Below are 16,411 nucleotides of genomic sequence, written 5' to 3' on the forward strand. Positions count from 1 at the left end.
ATGCTTCCTTAATATTCATTGAATATTATGTATTATTGTGTCTGTCTTTTCACAACTCCTGGAATATTGACTATCCTTCTTTTATCACTTTTGCAGATCTGAGAGTTGTTCTTCCCCTTTTCCAAATATAGTTTAGAAGGTCTTTTTGTTGTTTTTAATTTTTATCATCAGTGTCAATTCATTCTAAGATTTTGTATTCCTCACAATTTTTAAAAACTTTTCCTAGACCTTTTGCCTTTGTTTTCATCTTCTGTACATACTTTCTTAGCTAAATTGCCTGTGAGTCTTTATCATTCTCTTCAGACAACTCCTTCTTTTCCTGTCTAGTGAAATTGTTTTTCTGTGTCATTATGATTTCATTTTTGAACTGTTAGTATCTCTCCTGGACTGACTTAGCATGTGGAATTTTAATCCATGAAGTTTCTGCACTTTGTTTGAACCATTTGAAATCTGCTTTTCCTAAATCTAGGGTATATGTTGTATTACACCTAGTTTCTCTCTTTGCTATCACAGACTCTAAAGTGGAATGATTATGTTCTTCTACCCCTCCAACCAATTGCTCCCTATTGGTGAGGATCAGATCCAGAATGGAATTTCCTTTTGTTTACCTTTTGAGGGATCAAATTATCAGTAAAGCACCTCTGGGAATTATTAGCTGCTTTGTTTTTGGTAGAGAGGTTTCAAACATATCCCCGTAATTGAAATCTCCCATTACTTCTATCTCATTCTCATATGCCAGACCTGTGATCTGTTTTCCTTTTTAATCCTTGTAGTGTGTAACAAATGTAATATACAATGACAAAATCTCTTCTCTTTGTCTTTTCCACTAATCTTCACCCAAATACTTACTGCTTCCTTTCTTCCCTGTCATTCCAGGATTTCTTCACAGGAGAGTATATCTTTAATAGAGTGACTGACACTATTGTTTTATTTATCCTTTTTAATTTGAATAACACATTATCTTCCAGAGACATTTCTTTTATGGATTTTCTCCTATTAAGTTTCAGTGATTGATTACCTGTTTAGTAACAGATACACAGGTGTGTGTGTGTGTGTGTGTGTGTGTGTGTGTGTGTGTGTGTGTGTGTAGTTAAGCAAAACAAATTCCCCTCCTTGACCATATTCTAAAAACATGTCTCAGTTTGCACTCTTGAGTCCACCACTTCTCTGGAATCATGGTTGCTTGTTGCAATCCTTAGAATTCTAAAGCCATTCAGAGTTGTCTTTGCAGTGATATTATAGATATAGTTATTATTCTGGTTCTGTTCACTTTACTCTCTGTCAGTTCATGCAAGTCTTCCTAAGTTTCTCTGAAAACTATCCCCTTCATCATTTCTTATAGCACAATACTATTCTATCACATTCATATACTATAACTTATCCAAGCCATTCCCCAATTAATAGGCACTCCCTCGGTTTCCAGTTCTTTGCCACAATAGTGATTTGTTACTTTGTATATATTTTGTATCGACTTATCAATGCATAGTATGTTTCTTTTCCCCTGTGTACTGCTTCTACCAGCTCCTTTTCATATATGACACACATACAGCTTGAGTGTTACAGGAGAAACTGTTTTAGGTTTTTCATTTTACCTCTAGCACTATGCTTGGCACATAGTAGGTGATTAATGAATGCTTGTTGAATTGAATTGGATCCTTAGCCTCTTTCAAAGGCATACCTAGGTGCCACCTCCTACCTGACAATTTTTAAAATTTTCTAATTTGAAGTCTTTTCTTCCTCCTCAGATTCTTATGTTTTTTCCCCACCAATAGACTATAAACTCTTTGATGGGGTTTTCATTCCTGTCTTTGTATGCCTAACACCATGCGCAATACCTTGGATGTAATAGACCCTTACCAGATCATCTTACTTGTCTCTTGAGGAATTTGTTTTCTGATCAAGAAGTAACAGTGACTGATTGGTTCAAGATTGGAAAATGAGTACAGTAATTCTATATATTGTCACTTTATTTATATAGCTTAAATGCAGAGCATATCATGTGAAATACCAGGCTGGATGAATCAAAAGCTGGAAGGTTTTGGTTGTAGGGAGAAATATCAACAATCTCAGATATGCAGACAATAACCACTTTGATGGCAGAATGTGAAGAAGAATTAACAAGTTTCTTGATGAGGGTGAAAGAGGAGAGTACAGAAGCTGGCTTGAAGGTTAACATAAAAATAAGCAACACTAAGCTCTTGGCAACTGATCCTATCACTTCCTGGCAAATAAAGGGAGAAGAAGTAGAAGTAATGTCACATTTTATATTCTTAAGCTCAAAGATCACTACAAACAGTGAGTGCAACCATGAAATTAAAAGACTGTTGCTCCTTAAAAGGAAAGCTATGGCAATTCTGGACAGCATGCTAAAAAACAGACATCACTTTGACAACAAAGGTCCATATGGTCAAAGCCGTGGTTTTTACAATAGCAGTATGTGGCTTTAAGAGTTGAACTATAAGAAAAGTTGAGCTTCACAAAATCGATGCTTTCAAATCGTAGTGCTGGAGAAGACTTTTGAGAGTCCTTGGACAGCAAGGGGATCAAACCAGTCAATACTTAAAGAAGTTCATTCCGACCATTCACTGGAAGGTCAAATACTGAAAACAGGGAGCTTAAATACTTTGGCCACATAGTGAGAAGGTAGAACTTAATGGAAAGGAGCCTGGTGTTGGGAAAAGATTAAAGGTAAAAAGAGAAAGGGACAACAGAGAGTGAGATGGATAGATAGTGTCATGGAAACAACGAACATGACCTTGTACAAACTTTGAGTTATAGTGGAAGGTGTGAATTTTTATATTACCAACAAAAGAAAATCAGAATCAGAGTAAGAACTTCTTAAAATAGGAAACAGGTTGGATTTACAGTCAGACTTAGGACAGAGTCTCAGGGATATTTTCTACTAGGTTAGTAAAATTTTCCCTATAGTATATATGGTAGGGTAGTTAGATTGGTGTTTGTCATTAAACATTTATTAAGTGCCTTTTCTGTGCCAGTTTTTGTACTAAGTGCAGGAGATACAAATGTGAATGTCTCTGCTCTCAAGGAGCTTATAATCGTATAAAGGAAGACAGAACCAAAAAGGAAGATGAAAAAATGGGTGGGGGAAGGGTGAAGGGGAAGAGAAGACACCCTGAGGGGTAGGGACATGATGGAGAACTCCAAACAGATGTACCCAGGTGAGAAATGAAGAGATGATGTGGCTAGACTCTCTCCTTAAATGTAGGTTTTGAGAGGAACTGTCTTCTCTACCTTCCAATAAAAGGTCTTAGGCCCAGAGGGTACTGATGAGGGATGAGTCCCAAAGCCAATGCGAGTTTCATGGTGGTATGATGGAGAAGTCAAAAGGAGAATAGCTGGATGAGAAGTGTGTGTGTGTAATTTTGATTCTGATCAAAGTGAGGCTCATGAGATAACTTATTTCCCTCACATCAGCACCCCTATACACTCTTCTGGTGTACCCTAATTTTGAAAAATGGTAAGCTTTTCTCTCTCCTTTCTCATTTCTTCCCTAGTACTATTCCTTTTTCAAAAACTTTTCTTTGGAAAACCAGTAAAATATGATGTTCAGAATCACCAGTTGTCTTTCTTTACATTCTCTCTGAAAGACAATGTACTTTCATTCTGTTTTCATTTTGTCCTTTGGTTTAATAGATCTGGGCAGTTTTCTTTGATGATTTCTTGAATTATTTTGTCGAGGTTTTCTTTATTTAGTAATTTTTCAGGGAGTCTAATAATTCTTAAATTATATCTTTTTGACCTGTTTTCTAGATCCCCTTTTTTAGTAGCTGATTCCTTATGTATGTTTTTTCTTTTGGTTTTCATAGTTAGGTTGACCTAAATATATTTGTACGTGTGCAAATTTTACATGTTAAGTTTAATGTCTTTTTTAATGTTTGCATTTACCATGCTTTTTCATCTTAATGATTTTCTTCCTGTTCCCAGCCTTAAAAAAATTAGGTTTCATAAGAGAGTCTTATGCCCTTTTGTCTACAATTCACTCAACATTTGTCTTTGCAGCCTGAAGAAGAGCTTGATCCTGAAGAGAGGGACAACTTCCTCCAACAGCTTTACAAGTTTATGGAAGACAGAGGTAATTTGCCACTATCATCTTTAAAATAACAAAAAAATGATTTACTAAAATTACTTGTTTTTATAATTTAATAGATTTAAGGATTGTATTAATAGTTTGAATGTTTTAATTATTTATCACTTTAATAATTAATTTCCCAGTGATATCCAGTTAATATAAAATACAAAATCTTTGTTTTGTCATTATTTATTAAAGTACTAAATACAACACAGTTTAATGTAGTAAATGGTCAGTCAGAATCTGGATTTAAGGCCTGTTTCTGGTAAATACTGGCTCTGTGACCTTGAGTAAATCACTTTAACCTCTCAGTACCTTAGGCAACTCTCTAAGTTCAATAGAATTGGCAAATCCACATTTGTGGAGAAAGTTTCCACACCACACAATCACAAATTTAGTTCTTTTCCACTCTCTCTCCTCCCCCCACCCCCAAATAAAAGCAAACAGTGACTACACAATCCTAAAAGGAAAATGTAAAATGTATTTTTTGTTGGAAATACATTTTAAAAAATTGTATGAAGTGTTATTTCAAACTTTTATAAAATAAGCACCAATTAATGTTAAAGTATTTTTTTCTTTAAGCAAGAGGTGTTCTACTCAGTTGTATTTCATAAGATCCCCTGCTTACCAATGCACATTGGCTAGTCAGCTTTCTAGTATGTCATCCTTTACATAAATTTCTTCATACCCACCCTGGACCCTGAAATAGAAGTATACATTCTTTGGAGCAGTCAATACACATCACCTGATTTGTGCTAAAAGTACCTTGAGAGATGTTCATCTGGTCTTATAATGGTTTCTCATCTTTAAAAGGACAGCCTTCCATCATTGTACTTTAAGTAGTTTTGCCAGGTGTGTTGAATTGTTCCTAGCAGTAGTAAAAAACAAACAAACAAACTGGGTTGCTGGCCAGAGTCCTCTTTCTCTTATCCTCAGTTCTCCAGCTTCATAGTCTTGGACCAGAAATAGTAGTGACTGCAATTACCAGGCCTATGGTACTAGCTCTAGGACCATTATTTATGCTAATAAAACTTGATTACAGTTAGAAGCATACTATTTGTATTTTAATTTTAAATTGAATCTAACCAGAAATAGATACAAAGTAAGAAACATGACCTTCCCACTAACCTCCAAAGTTCCCTGAAACATAAGAGTATTTTTCATTGCAGCCCTCTTCTGTGTCTTTGCAAGGCTGCTTCACAATATTCTAGAGTGCTTATAATGCACTCTCTATTCACCTGTCTCTTAAAAGCCTTAATTTTTGTTAAGGTTGAGCATATGTACCATTGACTGAAAGCTTTCTCTGATTTCCCTATTTAGTTGATAATACTGTATTCCTTCTTAAGTTATCTTGTGTTTGCTTGTCTATTTACATGTTGTTTCCCCGAGGAGAATGTAAGCTCCTCATGAGCAGGGATTTCTTTTTTGTCTTTGTATTCCCAGTGCCTGTCATAGGAAGCGCTTAATAAATGTTTGCTGAATTGACTCAAATTGAATTCTAGATTGTTCATACCAGTTGAAGATCCTTTCCAGTATTTGCTGGATATTAGAGCAAAGATGCTGACTGATTGTTTCAAGTGAGAGACTATAACTAATAGAGTTTGGGGGGAGTCAAATATTGATGTTTTTTCGTGAAATAAACTTCTGTATTTTAATAAAAATTTTATTCAAAAAAAATTTTTTTTATATTAAAAGGTACTCCCATCAACAAACCACCTGTTTTGGGCTACAAAGATCTAAATCTCTTCAAACTCTTCCGACTGGTTTATCATCAAGGTGGCTGTGACAATGTAAGTGTTAACATTGCATAGATTCTGAATGTGTGTTCATGTGGTTGAAAGAGGAAATTATCAGTGTGCATTTTCTTGGTTTATGTGAAGAGTATTATGGTGATTATTTCCCTGCCCAGTTGTTAACAAATGACATTTACTTTTTACAGATTGATAGTGGTGCTGTATGGAAGCAAATTTATATGGACCTTGGCATTCCTATTTTGAATTCTGCAGCTTCATACAATGTAAAAACTGCTTATAGAAAGTAAGTAGTATAGTAGTATAGAAAGTAAGTAGTATACTTAAAAGGGATTATTTCTATAAAGAACTGTCAAATTATTTTATATATCACAAGAAAGCACTGCTTATAGAAAAATTAAAAGTTAGGATATTCCCATATGACTTTTTTGGATAATTAAAACTGAAGCTTATAGAATGTTATTCTTTTTTTCCTCAGTTTGACCTATATTGTTTTATTTCCTTTCTTTAGAAGTTCAAAGGGTCTAGTCAGTATTTTAATCTGAAGCTTTAAGGTATGACATGTAACCTCATCTTTTTCAATGAAAAGGAAGTAACTGTTATCTAGTGGAAAGAGCCATGGATTTTCAGTCAGTGAATCTGAGTATAAATCCTGTCTCTGTTACTTTACTCTCTTTGTAACTTTTGGCCACCTCTCTCTAAATCTCTGGGTTTGGTTTCTTCATCTGTAAAATAAGATTAGATTGCATTGGTGGTTCCCAGCTGGTGGGGCCTGTAACATGTTGCAAGGCCCCTGAATCCATTGATGTCCTAAGCATCGTCATTTTGATTACTTATTACTTAAAGTAAATAAATCTTCATGTGTAGATTGAATAAATAATAAGATTTGCACTCTATAGAGCTTATCCAGTATTACATGTATTTGGGGCAGACAGTAAAGATGGACAAAAAGTTGGGCCCAGAATTGAAGAAAGGAAGAGAGCATGCTGAATTGCTTTTGGGAAATTTCAGGGAACTTTTACTGACCCCAAGCTTCTCATAACAACAAAGGCCAATCTTTTCAATACAAACATTTTACTGGTGTTGGCTGGATGGCAGCAAGATGTGGGACACCGCTGCTTCATAAAAACTAAATGTGAACAACACCCAGAGGGGAATGGTAGGTGTAAGCAAGCTTTGACATAACCAACAAGGAACTTTGAAGAAGAACAGCAGTAAAGGCTGTCATCCAAGAATTGTATTCCAGAAAGAGAAGATTTGCTGGTCAAAGCAAGACAAAAGCAAAGAATGATGGGTACGGCCAGTGATCCATTAGTACTTTCAAGACAGCAGGAGAAATGGAGGAAGGACCCCAGCATGTTGGCTGGACTCCTGTGATGAACTTTGGGGAGGATGTGGATAGGAGTCATGTAGGATGAGAAGGCATGATGGGTTGTGATCTGCATTGTAGGAGAGTACACCAGAATCAGTGAGATCACAGATCTATTTGATTATTCAACCTTTTAAAACTGCGTTTAGAGCCTCTTGCTAGTAAGAAATTAATTTATAAGTGTTAACTGAATTGATAACAGTTTTCACTCATTATATGTTTTCTAGATAAATACTAATAATACAATAATTATCCTAAGGTCTTGGAAATTGCTTTATTTTTTAAAGTTGGTATTCATATTCTCTAAAATATTGGGAAATATTATTTCCTTCTAGCCTTGTATTCTGTTCATCCTGTGAAAAACTGGGAATCAAGACTTTTTAGAGAAGAATATTTTTATACCTAGTATTTTAATTTATTGCTAATTTTTTCACCTGTAACATGAAAATTCTTCATCTTTTTTGTCATGGACCCTTTCGGCAGTCTGGTGAACCTTTCCCAAGAATAATGCTTTTAAAAGCATAAAATAAAGGAAACCAATTATGTTGAAATATATTAAAAGGGGAAAAAACAAACCAGATTGACTATTACCCTAGGTTAAGAAATATGAGTCTGAGGTTTTGTTTTTTTTTTTTGTAGTTGTGTTGCCCAAACTTTTCTTATTTCTTCAGAATTTTAGGCATAGCAGTTTTACCCTTTGAAATTTTGTTTATTTAGATATCTCTATGGTTTTGAAGAGTATTGCCGTTCTGCAAATATTCAGTTTAGGACCATTCACCATAATGAACCAAAAGTAATAGAAGAAATCAAAAAACTAGAGGAATCAATGGAAGAAACTGTGAAAGTGGAGCAAGAAATGCCTTCAGTAGAAGTAAAAAGTGAAACTGAAGAAAACCTTGATTCAAATAGTGAAAGTGAAAAAGAAGAAATAGAACTAAAGTCTCCAAGAGTAAGTGGATTTTTATTTGGTTTATTTTAAATATTATTAAGAATGTGTGTGGTGTTTTTATGAAAGATTGTAAAAAGTAAAGAAAAATAGTGTCCTTTGCTGCTTTAGTGTATTTTTACTAGAAATTACAAAATGTCAGCAGTATTAGAGACTTAAAATTATATTAACAATAATATCCCAGAGACTTCCCATTGGAATGGAAGGTTCTAAGACAGTCACTTTTTGCAAGTGATGAATTGTGGTGTATCCTAGAAGTTTTTTTAATTCATAGATTACTTAGACACAATATTGAAGTGAAATAATTTGGTCATGAGTGAAAAGGGGAGATGAATATTGAGAGGCACTTGCTTTCATAATTACTAAATAAATAACATGGGAAGTAGAAGATTTGGAGAGATTTCAAAGTCATGAAAAATGGAAGGGAAGAAATTTAAAATGGAGGAAAAAATGGTAAAGTATGTGAAATAATATTTCTAATCATTTGTCAGGTGCGGGGTTAATCCCATAATGAACTCCATAGATAGCTAAAAATCCTTTTTTATGTTTGTATTTCTGTGCCAGATAAGTACATTGTTCAAAAATCATTCCCATTCTATAGAATTTGGAGAATAGATAAAATTAATGACTAGCCCTTCTAGCAACTTAGCATATAATAAATGTTGTGCACTCATCATCAGAATGAAAGGGTTGTGTATGTGTGTGTGTGTGTGTGTGTGTTTATTTATGTAGGAATGGGGGGGAGGTAGGAGTGGAGGCTCCTTTCTCTCTCTCTTATCAGTAGTATTTTTGTAGAGTGTTTAAATAAGTTTTTTTTTGACACTTTAAGAGATGAATTTTTTGAATATAATAGTTTGAATTTGGGGAGAATTAAAAAGAGAGGAGGCATGCAGAAGTGAAATGAAATTACTGTTTGATGAATGAATAAAATAATAAACATACTCATCACCTTCAATTTGGCATTGCTAATGTAACAGTCAGGAACTGGGAAAAGTATTTGTTAAATCAGTTTATTTGTCATGGAAAATTCAGTATAATATTTGAAAATATTATTCCTTCATTTTAATTAAATTATATACAACACTGTTTCTATGAACAAATTAGGGTATGAGTATTGATGACTTCCAGTGAATTTGCAAAAGTTTGTATTTGATTGTAATGTGGACTTCCGGTCTTGCATCGCCAGTTGCCTATTAAACATCTCAAACTCAGCATATCTAAAATTGAATTTGTTTTCTTTCCTCCTAGACCATCCTCCTCCCTTCCAAATTTCCCCATTATTATCGAGAGTACCATAAACCTCTCAGTTCCTCAGGCTCGCAACCTAGGAGTCTTCCTTGACTTCTCTTTCTCACTCCTATCTGTAATTTGTTGTCAAGGCCTATAGATTTCACTTTAGCAGCATCCCTTCTATGCTCTCCTCTCTCTTTCCTGACTCTAACACCACTCTGATACAAGCCCTTATCACCTCATGCCTAAACTACTGAAATAGCCTTCTAGTTGGTCTGCTTGCCTCAAGTTTCTCCCCCAGTCTATCCTCCATTTAGCTATTGGAAGTGATCATCCTAACTTCAAATTTGGCCACATCACCCCTGTACTCAGTAAATTCCTGCTTTCTATCACCCTGAGGATCAAATATAAAATCCTCTGATGTTGAAAGCCCTTCATAGCCTAGCTCCCACCATATCCTTTCTGTGTTCTTATATCTTACATGCCTCCCCCACTCTCCAGCCACCTCCATTTCTTCAGTCTAGTGACACTGGATCTTCTGGCTATTCCTCAGACAAAACATTCCATCTCTTGGCTCTAGGCATTGTCTCAAGTTGATCTCTATATTTTCTCATCTTCTCCTCCTGGCTTCTTTTCAGTCCCACCTAAATCCCATATTTTGAAGAAAGCCTTTCCCACACCCTCTTAATTCTAGTACCTTCCATCTGTTGATTATTTCTAATTTATCCTTTGTTTATTTTGTTTGTTCATTGTTGTTTGCATATTGTGTCTCCCTTTAGATTGGAAGCTCCTTGAATTCAGAGCCTGTCTTTTACCTTTCTTTATATCCCCAGTATACAGTACAGTGCCTGGCACATATTTGGCACTTAACATAGTAAACATTTGTTTACTGACTGATTGACTGGAAGGCACTATGGTTTAAGAGTTAAAGCATCTGTTCTTCCTTTTTGGTGACTTTGGACTTGGATAAGTCACTTAGCCTCTGAACATCAATTTGTTCATCTATAATCTGAGGGGTTAGCGTTCAAGGGTAGGTAACCTGTGGTTTCCAGGCCACATGTGGTCCTCTAGGTCCTCAAATGCAACCCTTTGATTGAATCCAACTTCACAGAATAATTGTGTTTTCTGTAAAATTTGGATTCAGTCAAAGTGTCGTATTTGAGGACCTAAAGGACCACATGTGGCCTGGCGACCACAGATTCCCCACCCCTGGGGTCCCTTTTAATTCTAAATCTCTTGTGATTGGAATAGGTCATGTTTTCAGATTCAGTTGGGAATATTAAGACAAGTTAGGAGGAGCTCCTGGAAATAAGCCAAATTATTGTCAGACCAGTAAGCTTCCTTGTTATCCATTTAAGGGAATCTATTTCTTTGATTCACTTCATAGTGTAGTGGTCACAGCAGGGAAGAATACTTTTCATTTCTAGTGTAATTTCTGGTCAGCAAACTGCCACAGTTAACTATTTTATTCAGTTGCAAGCCTCTTCTTTCACTCAGGAGTAGGCATAATTGTTTTTATATGAGATAAATAAAGTTAATATCAGGATCAGATTTTGGTGTCAGAAATAGGACTAATACCATTTTTGAAGATCTGGCAGCATTATGGTTTCTCTTTATTTCTCTTCTTTCCAGGTACAAGTATTTTAAAAGATGTTTTTCTCTTTGTTAGGGTCGGAGGAGAATTGCTCGAGATATAACCCCTGCTAGAAAAGAAAATGAAGAAGAAAAAATAGAAGATAAATTAAGAGATAATAATAAAGAAAATAAAGATATAGAAGAAGAATCTGAAATTGTAGAAAAAAAGGAAAATGAGACACTACTGGGAAGAAAAAATACACCAAAGCCAAAAGAGAAGAAAATTAGAAAGCAGGAGGAATCAGACAAAGACTCAGATGAAGAGGAAGACAAAAGACGAGAGAGGTACAATAAGTAATGTTTATTGCTTAAAAATGTCTGCCTCTGATTATCGTAGCACTTTTTTCCTGTGTTAGTGATTCAGGTTTGAGGGAACATATTCTTATTGGGACTTCATTCCTCTTGTCTAGTGAAGGCGAGACACATTGTGAAGATGATGTGTATTGCCTTACGGAACTGGAGAATAAACTGGTCGCACCATTTTAATAGCACTTGTGCCCTAGACAGTGGCCTCAAAGAAGGCTGCACCACCCAGTCAAAAGAAAGGTCCTGCAGTTGACAGCAGGGAAGGGAGCTGGAGAAAAATGGAGGAAGTGGACAAGAGGAAACAGCGCCAGCAAAAATTCCATTTAAAAAAAGGTACAATGTGGGGAAGCTAACAAACACATGGGTGCACAGTACTTGTAGGTGTTTGTGTGTGTTAGCTTTGTCTCAGACATTTTTCTTTGCCAAGTTACTTTATTAGATTAAGCGGCATGCACTAGTGACCCTTTTTTGGAAAGTGAAACTAAAAGATAAATTTATATCCCAAGCCTCAATAAAGTTTACTTTTTTAATATCCTTCCTAATCTTGGCTGAAGAGAAGCCATGTTTTTTATGTCATTCACTTAGCATTCGAAAATGACTTTAAAATAATCATCGTATTTTGCAATTAGTTAGAACAAAGCTTATGACCCTGTGACTAAACTATATGACCATGGCTCCTATAAATGAAGATCACAAAATAGATGAATAATTTTCAAGTGCTAGAAGAAATCTTAACTAGGCTTATAGAGAAAATAAAGTGAGACACAATAGTACTTCCTAATTTGCCATCTCCACTAGGTTATTGGTTTTATGGTTATTGTATTCTGTGAGGATAACTTTGTGGGAATCTGTATTCATGCAATAATTGGGGAAGCTTGGCGTCTGTGTCCAAATTATTCTTGCGACTAGTGACTGCCAGTCTTCTGAAAACATTCCATGAATGTGGAGAAAGGAAAGAAAGCAATGAATGTGAAGAGGAGATGTTTTCAGTTATAGTTAGTTTTATGGTAAAATTCACAGAAAAAGGAATGTAGGAGCAATGAGCTAGAATTCCATTTAAACGGAGCTGTGACTAAGTTTAGAGAGAAGCCCTAGTATTAAAGATGATGAGAATTGGAACTGAAAAGAGGCAAAAGCATAATATTAGGTCTAGAAATATTCACTTGGTAGTAAAGAGAAGAGAGAGCTTGAAGTTATGTGTAGAGTTCTAAAAATATGCATAAAAATATGCATTCAAGTAGAAAACTTCTATGAAAATTGTGTTTTTATAACTTAATTTACAAAGAAAAAGGAGAAGGACTTTGTTTTGTGAGTCCAGATTTCCCTGTCTTAAATGCAGAACAGTATTATCCTTTTTGCTAATAAATCAAGCATACAGAAAATATTCCTAGTTTTAGAATGACTATAGAATGATCACTCTACATATGACAGGCTGATGTCTATCATAGTGAGGAAACAAGTCTTAGAGAAACATCAGTATCAAGTTGTCTCTTAGTACCTTGGCTCATTGAAGAAAATGAAGAATTCATCCTGTGACAGTCACTGGACCATCACAGCTTCTGCAGTGGGTGACCCAGTGGTCACTATGTTGATATTTTATACCTGTGCAATATAATAATGTATTTGTACTAACTCATCAGCTTTGTCTCAGTTAACTTCTACTGTTAAAACATTAGTGCCACAGGAGTCTCAAAATTGCATTACAATGATTATTTAGCTTTCATTTACTTTTTCAGGATTAATTCAGAATATTAAGAGGCAATGTGGCTTAGTGGATAGCAGGCTGGCCTTGGGAGCAGGAAGACTTGGATTTATATCCTTCCTCTGATTCATACTAGCTATGTGGCCATGGATAAGTCACTTAACTCCTTAGTACTCCTGAAGTAATCCACTAGGATTATAAATGAGAGGAGTTGTTAATCTTTATCATTGGAGGATGTTTCCATGGAGAGAGTCCCCTATACCAGTGAAATCATAGGGTTAGATCCACCTTACCCATTAAAAATAAAAAAGCAAAAAAAGCCCAACCAGTATAATTGTAGTTTAAGTAACTATAACCTTTATGGGAATCTCTTATACTCTCTAGTATTAGAAAAGCTCCTAGAAGATGGTAGGTTAGAAATAAACTAAGATAAGTATATAATGTTTTGACTTTGAAAGCCACCTCTCAGTATCAGTGGCTAATTTAACGTACAGATCTCCTTGTAAGGATATATCATGAAGCTTTTATTTTTTTAATGCATAGAAGACAGGCCTTATTTTTGTCAGTGTAAAATAAACCTGGTCTAACTTTCTTCAAAAGGAAGAATTGATTACAAGGTGGTTTTAACCCCCATTTTATGTTGTTTAGGTACCAAAGTATTGAAAAGATCTCTGTGGATCAATTTGCCACGTAGGACATTCATAGCACAGACCCTGAAAACATCTTTGTTGTGATGCTTCAGTGCATTTTATTTTATTTTATTTTATTTTGTTTATTTTATTTGCCAAAATTGTTCTCGCCCCTCTCTCATCTTTGGTTTTTGCCCTTTAAGAAGTGTCTGAGTTGACATTTGGTACAGTGCACCTTTACATAATTAAACCCTTACTAGTCCATGATAATCTTCTCCTTCTCCTCCTTCTTCTCCTTCTCCTCCATCATGTTATAAAGGTAATGTTTAAATAGGTAGTGAATATTCTGCACCATTTTTTTCTTTGCCCATGCAGTTGTGTTTGTTGTTGTTATTTACCATTACATAATTAGTAGCATTATCAATATTATAACTTGCTACAGGGAGGAAATTGAAAACAAAGAGGAATCTGAAGGGGAGGAAGATGAGGAGGACATAGAGCCCTGCCTAACAGGAACCAAAGTAAAAGTAAAATATGGACGTGGAAAAACTCAGAAAATTTATGAAGCCAGTATTAAAAGTACTGAAATTGATGATGGAGAGGTTTTATACTTGGTGCATTACTATGGATGGAATGTCAGGTAAGAAGGAAACAAATTTCCTCATAAATGGATCTTAATTCTCAATTATAGTTAGCATACTGTTTCCAGTAGGAATAAATGATCATTTGGATTTCATAAAAAGGAAATGGTTTATGGCATAAAAGTTCAGATCAGTTCAATTATATAACTAAGATAAACATTTCCAGTGTTAAAATAAATAACCTGGAACCAATTTTAAGTAACATTTTTAATTGCAGTGTACTTCTTCCTCATATTAAGAGGTATAGGATTTCTATTCTCTTATAGTAAATGTTAGAAGCTGTGTGCTTGCTGCATAAAAAGAAATTTAACATCTAATATTCTTACACATTTATATATAATCTACACATTTATATATAATCTAATATTTTTATATATTAAACTGCATTGATGACTTCAGGAAAAATCAGATTTTTTGAATATTGGTTTTAGTTTTATCTTATCTCCCTGGATCTCATTATTTCCTGCTTTTTAATTCCTTTGAAATCTTGCCTTGTTGTATATTCTTTATGCTTATCACCAGTGTGTCTGTTTGGTTTTCTGAAACATACCATTCATCATATATCCTTGCTTGTATTCTTTTTTTTTTTTTAAGTTTTCCAACTTTCCTTGTCATTTAGCTCAGCTTCCTTATTATATAGGCCACTGGGCAACTTCTAAAGTGATAACCACACTATTCAATAAATCATGTAGTAAACTTTGCTTTGCCTTCAATCCGCAAAGGCTAATTTTATTCTGTCCCATCAATACAGCTACAGTAGGATCTACTCTGATTCAAGATTATCCCTGATTCTGAGAATGGTTAATAAGGCTGAGATGTTTCCAGGGTTCTGAATCCCTGGAAATAGCCATGGTCAGCCCCAGGTCAGTCCTGGAATTGTCCCCAGCTTTCTGGGTGTCCCTTGGCTCTGAGGCCAGGTAGGACCTATCTATGTTGTAAACCCTTAGGAACTTTTGGGCTTATACCTAAAATAAAATGCAGCAAACATTGTATTAAGTAGTTACCACATAAGGGTGGGCACTGTGCTAGGTGCTGGAATAGATACAAAGCTTTGATGTCTGTAGAGATAACTGTAATGCACATTATTACGTAGTAGTAATAAAGTTAAAGTTAGTAATAAAGTTAAAGGCATTAGAAGGTTACTAAGATGCTATGTATGAGGGGAGGGGAGGGACATTGTTACTGCTCAGAAATACAGTAATAAAAACTCACATTTATATAGCTTTTTATGTGAGCTATCTGGTGAAAATATTATTACTCCCATTTTACAGGTGAGGAAACTGAGGCTCATAGAGGGTAAGTGCCTTGCCTATGGTCACAGTGTTAGAGCCAGGGTCTTAAATCCAAACTTGGAGTCAAGTCTTCTGATTCCAAGATTGTTCTTTCCAGTACATCATACTGCCTTTCATAACTCAGGAATTTGCAGAAAAATTAAACAAGGCTCCACCCATTCAGTACTTCCTAATAATATTTATTGACCCTTTGCCATTAGATCTCCAGGTGTAGAGATCCTAGCAATTTAGGAATGAAACTGAGACCAGTTCCAACCAAAAACAGAGGAGGCAAATGAACTCTTGGTTTATCCCTAGCTTTCTGCCAGAATAGTTTCATTTGGGCAGATGTACTATATATAGTCTCAGATAATGAAAAATGTCTTTGACTTCAGCTTTAAACAGTGTAATATAGTGGAGAGAGCACTGAACGTGGAGTCAGAAGAACTGGATTTGAGTAACAGACTCTGCCACTTACTGCTCTGTGTGACCTCGGGCAAATCACATCTCTGAGCCTCAGTTTTTATGGATCATAGAATTTAAAACCAAAAGGGACTTTAGAAGTCATTTAATCCAACTTGCTCATTTTACAGATGAAGAAACAGATCCAGGGAAGTCATACAGGTAGTAAGTAGCAGAGCCAGGATTCGAACCCAGGTCTTCTAACTCCAAATCCAGTGCTCTTTCCACTATACCTACCACGTTGCCTCTCAGAAACTACCTTACAGGGTTGTTATGAGGATCAGATGAGATACTATATGTGAAAAGTGCTATGTAAATATAAGGTATTATTATTTAAAGTTTTATATGCTTGTGTATTGTGTTCTAAAAGCTGTGTTAT

At 35.2% G+C, this 16,411-nt stretch overlaps 1 protein-coding gene across 2 annotated transcripts in view; it reads left to right on the top strand.

The window, feature by feature from the left end:
• The window catches only part of ARID4A (AT-rich interaction domain 4A), a 79,173-nt gene that overhangs the window by 45,269 nt on the left and 17,493 nt on the right, over nucleotides 1-16,411 (top strand). The window contains exons 12-17 of one of the 2 annotated variants that reach the window (XM_072629319.1): nucleotides 4,021-4,093; nucleotides 5,786-5,880; nucleotides 6,030-6,127; nucleotides 7,928-8,159; nucleotides 11,056-11,306; nucleotides 14,101-14,298. In XM_072629319.1, the coding sequence (XP_072485420.1) occupies nucleotides 4,021-4,093; nucleotides 5,786-5,880; nucleotides 6,030-6,127; nucleotides 7,928-8,159; nucleotides 11,056-11,306; nucleotides 14,101-14,298 (947 nt within the window). The remainder of the gene's footprint in view (nucleotides 1-4,020; nucleotides 4,094-5,785; nucleotides 5,881-6,029; nucleotides 6,128-7,927; nucleotides 8,160-11,055; nucleotides 11,307-14,100; nucleotides 14,299-16,411) is intronic. The other variant, XM_072629320.1, reaches the window with a different exon arrangement.

This window comes from Notamacropus eugenii, chromosome 1, assembly GCF_028372415.1.
Source record: "Notamacropus eugenii isolate mMacEug1 chromosome 1, mMacEug1.pri_v2, whole genome shotgun sequence".
Classification (NCBI taxonomy): Eukaryota; Metazoa; Chordata; class Mammalia; order Diprotodontia; family Macropodidae; genus Notamacropus; species Notamacropus eugenii.